Genomic DNA, 10,452 nt, shown 5'->3' with positions numbered 1-10,452 from the left:
GTGTGTGTGTGTGTGTGTGTGTGTGTGTGTGTGTGTGTTACAGTAGATATACTTACTGGCCATAGGATCTGCTCCAGGAGACAGCACAAAAACTAAAGGAATAGTGCAATTTGAATCCAAGTAACTCTTTGTCAAGTCAAATGGTGGAGGCTCTACAAATTTTTTCCCTAGCTTGTCAGTTACATAATTTGTTATAGCTGGGGTTATCTGGGAATAGAGAAGACACAGTCTTTTGAGCATGTCTTGCTGCATAGCACAGATTTATTGAAAAACACAAAATGTTAAAATTCAAACATAATTGCCCAAAGGCATACAATGCATCCTAGGATCAGTAAATTCTCTAATGTTAAAAAAAAAAAAATCTGAAGACTGATAGGACAAGAATGACATTTCAAAGGCAAGTGGACAAAGGAGAGTATCTGTTTACAGAGAAAGAAACACTAGTAAATCTTAAACACAAGAAGACACGTCTCAGGACTGGAGAGAGCCCACAGTCAAGAGTGCTGGCTTCCCTTCCAGAGGACCTGAGTTCTGCTTCCAACATCCGCGTCTGTCAGTTCACAACCATCTGTAACTCTAGCTCCTGGGGAGCTGACACCGTCTTCTGGTCTCTACGGGCACACATACAAACACACACACAGAGCATATTCTCTCTCACAAACATACCTAAAATATTTTTTAAAAATCCTTAAAGAATAAGATCTTTTCATTTAATATGGCAAAAACTGAAAACTCTCAGCCATTTTCGTGTCCTTTAGATAATAGTACCCCATGCATTTCTCAGTATTTCTTCTGGCTAATGTCACATGTGACTGTTTTAGGTAGAAAGACACAGTATAAATTATTGTTATTGTTTAACTTATTTTATTATATGTATTTATTTATTTTTGTGTATGTGTTGTGTAGGTCAGAGGATAACTTGTGGGTACTGGCTCTCTCCTTCTGCCATGTGAGTCCTAGAAATCAACCTCAAGAGCATTGGGTTTGGCAGCAAATGCCTTTATATACTGAGTCATCTCATTAGCCCATAGGTACAAATTATAGATATTATTGCCAGATCATAGTTTTATAAGGATGTTTGCTTCAATACCTTCTTTTCAACAGATTTAGTGTTCATGAAGAAGCTTCAATCTTGTTGACTAAGGGGGTTTTCTAGACAAGCAAAAGAACCTGAATTTCTAGGTGATCTCAAAAACCAGGTGAGCCTAGCAGGGTAGCCCCCAAGGCAGGGACAGCAAGCTGACATCTGCTGGGGTTCCAGAGCGAAACAGTCTCAAATAAGAACACATAGGGCTGGAGAGCTGGCTCAGCAGTTAAGAGGCCCACCCCTTGGAGAAGACCTAGGTTCAGTTCCCAGGATCCACATGGTGGCTCACAACTACCTGTAACTCCAGTTCCAAGGGAGCCAATGCCCTCTTGTGACCTCCATGGGCACCAGGCATGCACATAGTGTAATGTACATAGCATACATGCAGGCAACACACTCATATGCATAACATAAATAAATCTTGGAAGGAAGGAACAAATGAAAAAAAGCAGGAAGCTAACATATAAGTAAATATATTAAGGTGCCTTACCATTTGTCTTTGAGCTGTAGAGAGAGAAGTTAATTTATAAGCAGTTGTATTTTTGGTGCCTTTGTTATAGTGGGTTATTTTATACTAATATTTATTATAAGAAAAATATAAATTATAATCATACTTAGATCTATTATTTTGCTTCTCATGCTGCTACATAAATAAGCAAAAGATTTCTTTTAAGGCTGTTATACCCAAGTATTTGGTCAGATATTAGTCTACTCTTTGTTGCTAAGACTTTTTAGCAAGATTAAGATTTAAATCCATAGGTTATATAAAGCTGGTTCCCTCTATAATGTAACACAGTTAGGTCTCATCCAATCAGTGGAACAATTTATAGGACAAAAAGGCATAGGGACAAATGTCTTCTCAGACCGCCTATGGATCTGAACAGCAGCATCAGTGTTGCCTTGGGTCTCAGTTCTCCCAGGATTCCTGCTGAGTTGACCATCTCATAACCCCCTTCCTTAAACTCAACCAGTTCCTCAATACCAGATGGGTTCTGTGTTTTTAGAAATCCCTACATGACACATGTTTTAATTCAATTTGGTTCAACCCACTTTGTAGAAATTGACTGGCTATATAATACCTGCCATGCAGTACTCTAAGTCTTGGAGATACACAGCTGAACAAGATATGGGTTTCCGATGTCAGGAGTTCTCTTGTCTTGTTAGGGAGACCCTAACAAATAAACAAGTATTGAATGTTCTAGTGGGGCAAGTCCTATGATGTTTGCGTTCAGCCTTCAAAACACAGAGGACAAAGCAGTAACTCCACAGATGCAGGACTAACTCCAGTGCCCACCAGAGAGCCAATCAGAGAAGCACAAATAGGTGTGTTCAGAGGAATCTTTTTGGATCAGTTCAGTTTTTTGTTCTTCAAAAAGAAATTACCCTTAGTTTACTTTATAAGCTTATACAACTTTTAAACATTTTAACACGTAGCTTATATAGACATTGTACAGCATCTTAATTCTATATGCTTTCTGTATTTAAATATTAAAATATTTATTTTTTTATTTAGGATTTTTGAAACAAGGTCTCATTCTGTAGCTCAAGCTAGCCTGGAATGCATAGTGGTTCTCCTGACTCCCTAGTGCTGAAATCGCATTTTCTTTAAGCAAGACCCAGAAATGTTTTTGCCCCTTATTCTTTCAACTCTGGCTAAAACTGTAAAAAAAAAAAAAAAAAAAAAATCCACTTCCTTTTGCTATTTCTGTCTCTAGATTTTCAGTACAGCTACAGATCAACACTGAGATTCCAGTTCCACCATTTTTTGCAGTTAAGAGGCCCTTCACAGACTACAGTGTCATTATGCAGCATGAAGCTATCGTGTTTAGGATTGGTACATCATAAACTGTATTTTATCTGGATTTCAAATTTGTTTTATTTACCTTATCAGGCCTTAGACAGCGAAGAATTATTATTTTCTGTAGTTCGTTCAGCGTCTTATCCATTGGTTCTGGAAATGTCATATTGTGTGGCTCTTTGCTGTCATAGATTTCCTCCCATGCATATATGTAATTACAAAAATGCTCCCTAGTAGAAAAAATGATTACATTTTCATTGAGAAATATTTTAAAGGATGACTGAACAAGGGAAGGAATAAGACAGTAAGGGGACCATGCTAAAATCACTAGACTGGAGTTGTTCTGGAGGGAGGCAGAGAATGTGCTCTATCTAGGAACCAACAGATACAAGCTTGTAGAGGAGGGGGAGAGGAAGCGGGAACAGAAAAGCTAGAAGCCTTGGATTAGCCAGCACAGTTGTAGTGAGAGTTAGGGCCTGGGTCTCCTACAGCCTGCAGAATGCTGACCCAGGGTGACAGGTTTGGCTGACTTCATTCAGTGCTGAGTTTTTTCCTACCAGTTGCACCATAGGATTATTTCAGTCCTGAAAAGAAATGCTCTCTGGATATAAGCATTGTAATATCTCCACAAAAGAAAAGCACCATGTATGAAGAAATGGAGAGAAATAAAATAACCATAGCTCCCCCCACCCCATTGTCATCAATGACTAGCCCATATGCTCTGAGTTAGAAAGGCCCAGAGTCAGATCCCAGACCTCTCTGCTCTGGCAAGTGACCAGTTTAACCTCACACTGGCAGTCATTGCCTGTGACCAGCTCTCCACAAAGAGGAGATGCCAAGGACATCACAGTTGCCTAGAGATCTCTATATTCATTACACACAAATGTCAACACCTCTGCTTCATCAACTTGAAATGCATTCTGTGTTCTGGGTGTTACTTGGATGCCCACACTCTATTATTGTACTAGCCTTTGCAGATGGTGAGGTACTTTACTGCTAACTCAGGATTAAAAACCTTAAAACAGGGTAAAGCAGCTGAAAACGGATTGCCATTCAGGATATAAATGAAGTGGCATGGCTCCCAGCAGCAGCGAGACCATTACAGGTCTGAGCAGTGTTACAGATCTAGAAACCACGAGTAGATGCGAGACAAGCTGCGGGTCTGGGCATGTCCAGAACAGCAGGTCTCAGAAGCAAAGGCTTTTAACATTTGGAGGCTGGAAAGTGCTTAGGGAATGAATTACCATCCAAGTCTGAAGCATGGTGCCTTGGAGGCTGAGACAGGAACAGGTCCTCTTTGCCTGTGGTAAAAGATGAATTCCTGGGGGCTGGCTCAAGGGATCTGTTGTCCCAGTACAAAGGCCATAAGCATAGGCAGTCTGCTCTATCCAGTCCTACATTGGCCTGTGCTCTGAAGCCCAAAGCCACAGCGTGCCTGTAGGTGATTGAATGTAGGCATGCAAATGAAGTGAAGAAAATAGGTCCAATCAGGGAAGAGAAGTTGAACCTGGGTGGAGCGGTGGGGTGGGGTGGGGGACACACTCAGCTCTGCAAATGCTCCTTGTCAGATCCTTAGTCTACTTCTGCAGACACTTGTTAAAAAGTCACTGGCAGTTCTGGTTGCCAGGAGCTTCTCTCAGACTGCCCGCTGTTTCCCACTTCCATCACTGGGGGAGTTCACTCAGCTGAAGTTGTTTTGTTTGCTTGATTTTAGCTGTTGCTGCCAACTGCCCACTCATTTGCCCACCAGCCTTGAGCCTTCCTGCTGTCAGAGGCTGTTGGAAAGCTCTGTGTCGGGAGTAGGGGGTGTGTGGGCAGACAGCACACCTACCTGCGATATTACCTTCCAGAATGTAAGGTATAACAGGTTGCGTTTCTATTATGGTGACTTAAATATTAGCTTCAAGGATACAGGGTTAAATAAAACTTGCTTTGATTTCTTATAATGCAGGAGCTATAATCTGTGAAACGTTTATGAAAAAGACCCTTGGAAACTGATTTTGAGAATATATTGACTCCCCACTTGGGCCTAAGTAACCTAACTTAGTCACGACAAACATCTTGCCTTCAGTTTCTGTCTTTTTTACTTTGGGCCATGTAATTACTTATGCGGGTCTTCGTGTAAGTAACTCACAGAGTGTCTGTCTAGCCTTACGTCAACTCTTCAAGGCTGAAAGCACAGAGGTGAGTTATAGTTGTAAACCTGCAGTCACCTGTGCGAGACAGAACAACCTCGGAGGATGAACTCCTGCCTCCCCAGTGAAGGCAATTACACACAGGGGCCAGACTGCCAGCCGAAACAGAAGTACTCATTCATCTCCCCAAAACCCTTGTGAAGATTTATTTGGACCACTTTGTAGGACTGGAGCAATGGTGGAGAAGATGCACTTGGACCCACAATGACAACAGGAGATAGGGACTGGTCAGGTACCGTAGGACAGGGACCTTGGCTCCTGTGCTTGGTAGGAAGCTGGAAACAGCTTTGGTTATGTTCTGGCCAGAGGCCAGAAATGCCAGGAAGAGTAGGGTGGGCTTTTTTTTTCTTGCTTTGGTCTCTCATCTTCTTTTCTTCTAAATGCGCACTGTTGCCTGGAAACTATGTGAGGCTGTGACTGAATCTGAGAGGCATGTGAACAGCACCGAGGCTGAGTGAACTGAGCCGCTCATCTCCCAGTGCCTCACCCCAGTTTCTTCTACAAGCCAGATGAAATCCTCCTTCCCCGTCCCCTGCTGCCCAGGGACCCTGCCCTCTTTCTTTATGTTAAGCTCCCACCTATGCTCTCCACTAAAACTTCTAAAGCTCATCCTCCTGGGGCCCAGGGTTTTCACTTTTCAAGTTTACAAGACAAGAACCTGGAGCCACTGACACAGGAGAAGTCTGTGAGTCTATGTACCCTAACTATTGGGTTAAAGCCACCTGAGGCTAGGATGCTCTGTCACATTCAAAAACCCTTGTTTTAGACCTTACAGTGTCACTTTTCCAGTGTCTCTGGGACTAATGAATTACACACACTTCTTGCCCTAAGTCTTCCCCTGTAGACCTAGATCTCACATCAGTGCTCTGAGTATGGACTTGGGAGGGAAGCCACTGGACCCCTTGGTTTCTCTTCCCAGTGTGGTGTCATGGTCAGCTGTCTCTTTCATTGGTATATTGGTATGACATAGCTGCAGGAGACCATGGCTTCGTGTGTGAAGTGTTACATTATGTGAGGAGCCTGTCTTTCTATTAGCCAATAAACTAGAAAGAGTCATGGAAAAATTTTACATTACAATTTTTATGTCACCATTCAACGTTAAGTGTTGGGAGCCATTTTGCTGCTTCTCTGAAGCAGATAAAAATTAAAAAAAAAAACAGAGAGAAAAAGTCTGCAGAGGCTCACAGCCATCCATCGAACTGAGTACAGGGTCCCCAGTGAAGGAGTTGGAGAAAGGACCAATGGAGCTGAGGGGTTTGCAGCCCATTAGGACGAACAACAATATGAACTAAGTAGTACCCTCAGAGCTCCCAGGGTCTCAACCACCAACCAAAGACTGCACATGAAGGGGTCTGATTGTTCAGGCAGCATGTGTATAGTAGAGGATTGCAAAATCGATCATCAATAGGAGGAGAGGACCTCAGCCCTGTGAAGGTCCTGTGCCCCAGTGTAGGGGAATGCCAGGGCCAGAAAGTGGGAGAGGGCGGGGTAGGGGGCATGGGGAAGGGGGAGGCAACAGGGGTTTGCTTTGGTTGTTTTTGTTTGTTTCTTTGTTTTTTGGAGGGGAAACTGGGAATGGAGAAATTTACACGTAAATAAAGAAAATATCTAAAAAAAACCAAAACAAAACAGAGAGAAAAAGTCTGCCTGCCAGGCAGAGTCACGGCAGGCTGAGGCCTGGAACGATAAGAGGGGGTGCACCTGAGGCTCAGGGCTAGGGCTGAAGATTCTATTGACATTGGTGGAAGGAACAGAGGCTTTTGGGATGGGAAAGAATGTCTTGTGTACATTTTAGTAAATTGTTTGTTAGCTTATGGCTTTGTTTCCCAAGATACCTGTATATAGAATATATATAGAATATATATAAAGTACATAAAGCCCATGAGAATTAACCTCAAGGCTACTGCAGTACTGACTGGACAACCCTCCCGATTTCAAATCCTTTTCTCTGAGTCTTCTTTTCCGTCTTTCCTACAATCATCCTCACTCCCCACTCAGAGGACTGTTGGCTTGCTATTGACCAGACCAGGACAGTTAAGTCAACAAGTGCACACAGTTACCTGAGTCCATGGAAGACTGGAAGTTCACTTGCTCGGCAAATCTCCTCCCAGCTTTTATCCTGTAGCCAGTCTGGATCAGGATTTTTTTCAGCACTCTTGAGACTTACTCCTCCAGTTAAAAGAAACATAAGTTCCTGGTATTCAATCTCTTTCTTGGCCCTGTGTTCCCAAACAATAGCTGTTATAAACTGATGATGCTAAAGTGGGATGCCATCTTCATTCCTGTGTCAGCCACTGATCCTCAGAAATACTTTCTGCTGGGGGCCCTCAGTGGCTGCCCTGGGCTGGGCTTCAGGTAGGTTATTTTCACTAGCCCTCTGGCCCTCCTCTACTCTTAGTCCCATAGCAGCCTGCCTCCTCCCATGCTACCCCAACTCCTCGAGGACTCTTCTAAGTTTTCCCTCCTAGTCCATTTCTATTTTCTTTCTGTCACCATTGGCCCACAAAAGCACTCTCTACCAGTGATCTATAGCCACCATACTCGCCTAGAATCCAGAGAGAGCAATAGCAACCACAGAACAGAACCAATGCCCAACAAAGACTACATACCAACACCAAGAAACACTTCAAACATTATAACTAGATGCCTAGACCCAAAGGAAAAACACAAACATGAAATATCAAGACAATATGCATCATTCAGAAGCTTGTGATCCTGTTAGAGTAGGCCCTGAGAAATGAAATAGACTAAGTCACAAAACAAAGACTTCAAAATAGCACTTATGTATATGTTCAAGGACCTAAAAGACAATATGAATAAATTCCTTAATGAAGTCTGGGAAAATACAAGCAACTGAATGAACTAATGAAAACATTTCAAGACATAAAGAGAGGATTTAACAAAGAAAGAGAATCAATGACAAAAACTCAAAGTGAAATAAAACCAGAGATAGGAATTTTAGAATGTCAAAAGTAAGAGGTAAGGCTCACTAGAGCACAAGACATGGAAGATAGGATCTCAGGCATTGAAGACAAGGTAGAGGAAATGGATAGCTCAGCCAAAGAAAATGTTAAATCTAAAGAAATTGAGGCACAAAACATCCAGGAAATATGGGACACTGAAAAAGCCAAACCTGTGAATAATAGGTAAGAGGAATGAAAAGAAAAGCAGGTCAAAGGCAGAGAAAGCACATTACCAAAACATAAAAGGAAAATTTCCCAATCTAAACAAGGAGGTTACAAGAAGCATACAGAGCACCACATAGACAGGACCAGAAAAGAAATTCCCCATGACACACAATAATCAAAACACTGAATGTACAGAACAAAGAAAGGATGTTAAAAATTCCTAGGGAAAAGGAGCAACATCTAAAGGCAGACCTACTAGAATAACACCTGACTTTAATGAGTAGACAACTATATGGGTTAAAGGTAAAATCTGATGTCTATGTTAGATCGTTTGCTTCTGGCTTAGACCTAAATGTAAAGGAAAATAATGAAGTTTAAAGATAATTATGAATATTTTTATAATAGTGGACTAACAGCAAAGTATTTTCACTAACCAAAGATTATAAACCAGGTAATATTATAATTAAGAATTTGTATTAATTAAGAGAATGAAAAGACATTCTTGATACTGAATGACAAGGATACATTGTTGTTGGGTTTGGATATGAAACTCATGAAAATTAGTTGGAAAACAACAAAATCCCAATAGAAACAAAGGCACATGATATAAATAAATTTCAAAAAAAAAAAAAAGAAGAAACCCAAACCCTATTTGTATGTGCGTGTTGTGTTGTGTTGTGTTGTGTGTTGTGTTGTGGTGTCTGTGTGTATGTCTATGGCTTGACATCATTAATCATCACAGAGATATCACAGAGGTGTAAGCTTAAACAACAAAGGAATAATGCTTATCACATATAAAAATGTATTTTAAAAATGACAATAGATGATACATACCTATAACCCAGCATTTGGGGGACTGAGGCAGGAAGGTTGTGGGTTCAAGGTCATCTACTTAGGAGGACCCTGATCTAAGAAGAGTATTTTTGGGTAATACAAAATTTTGGTGCATACCTATAACAATAGGAACTTGCACTATTGATGGGATATAAATGGGAGGGAGCAGCTGACAAATTGCGAGTTTCTTTCTAGCTCTCTTCAAAAAAGAAGTGTGTGCATGAGGGCACCAAGACCTTCACCCAATAGTGTTTGTAGTGCTGTTATTTATAATAGCGCCAAACAGAGAACAACTCAAATGTCCACCAAAAGTGGAACAGAGAAACTTTAATGAATTCTTACAATGGGACGCTACAATACAACCAATGCAAGCAAATAAGTTCCCAGATGAATCTTATTAAAAGTATGTTGATGGGTCAACAAGATGGCTCAGTGGATAAAGAGACTTGCTGGCAAGCCTGATGTCCTGAGAGTGATCTCTAGGTCCCAGATGATGGAAGGAGAGAAAGAACTCACACACACACTCACACACATACACACACACACACACACACATACACACTCACACACAAACACACTCACACACATACACACTCACACACAAACACACACACACACACACACACACACTAAAAAGTTTGTATGATGAGGAAAAAAAGCCAGACAAAAGAGCTACACTTGGATACTTTTTATATAAAAGCAAAATACACTGCAACATTGGAGATGAGCACAGTAGTTCCGTTACCTTTGGAGAGAGTAGGGGGTGAAGCACAGAACAGATTCAGGGATGACTGGAATGCTCTAGTTCCAATGTCACCTTTGTAAGAACTTATTGTGATTTATGCTGTATTTTGTAAACTTTTATATAATATATAAACTTTAAAAATTAAAAATAAATACCAGAATATCAATACAATTGTGGAAACTATTGTTATGCAGAAAATGAGTTAAGCCAAGCAAGGCATCATACCAATCTCTAAGAAGCCATTTTGTAGATTATATTTCCAAGGCAAGGTTTTTTTTTTAAATCAGTAAATAAGGCCCTGAAGGGGATAGAAACTCCACAGAAAGACCAACAGAGTCAACTAACCTAGACTCTTGGGGCTCTCAGCGTCTGAACCAAAGAACATACATGGGCTGGACCTAGGTCTCCCCAATTATATGTAGCAGATGTGTAGCTTGACCTTAATTTGTGTCCTGAGCAAATGGGGTGTAGTGGGGGTGGGGGCTATTCCAAAAGCTGTTGCCTGTCGTGGGATCTGTTCTTCTAGCTAGGCTGCCTTGTCTGGCCTCAATGGGAGAGGAAGCACCTAGTCTCAAAGACTTGAAGTGCCAGGGGTGGGGAGGTACCTGGTAGGGCAGGGGCTGGTACCTGCTCAGAGGAGAAAGGGAAATGGGCGGGGGGGGGGG

At 41.6% G+C, this 10,452-nt stretch overlaps 1 protein-coding gene across 2 annotated transcripts in view; it reads right to left on the bottom strand.

The window, feature by feature from the left end:
• The window catches only part of Dnah12 (dynein axonemal heavy chain 12), a 154,161-nt gene that overhangs the window by 20,486 nt on the left and 123,223 nt on the right, over window positions 1–10,452 (bottom strand). For both annotated transcript variants that reach the window (XM_031361735.1, XM_031361736.1), the window contains exons 62-64: window positions 7,141–7,299; window positions 2,971–3,115; window positions 57–207 (exon numbers count right to left, since the gene is read on the bottom strand). In XM_031361735.1, coding sequence (XP_031217595.1) covers window positions 57–207; window positions 2,971–3,115; window positions 7,141–7,299 — 455 coding nt within the window. The remainder of the gene's footprint in view (window positions 1–56; window positions 208–2,970; window positions 3,116–7,140; window positions 7,300–10,452) is intronic.

This window comes from Mastomys coucha, unplaced genomic scaffold, assembly GCF_008632895.1.
Source record: "Mastomys coucha isolate ucsf_1 unplaced genomic scaffold, UCSF_Mcou_1 pScaffold9, whole genome shotgun sequence".
In the NCBI taxonomy this organism is placed as follows: domain Eukaryota; kingdom Metazoa; phylum Chordata; class Mammalia; order Rodentia; family Muridae; genus Mastomys; species Mastomys coucha.
This window is presented reverse-complemented; position numbering and strand designations above follow the sequence as displayed.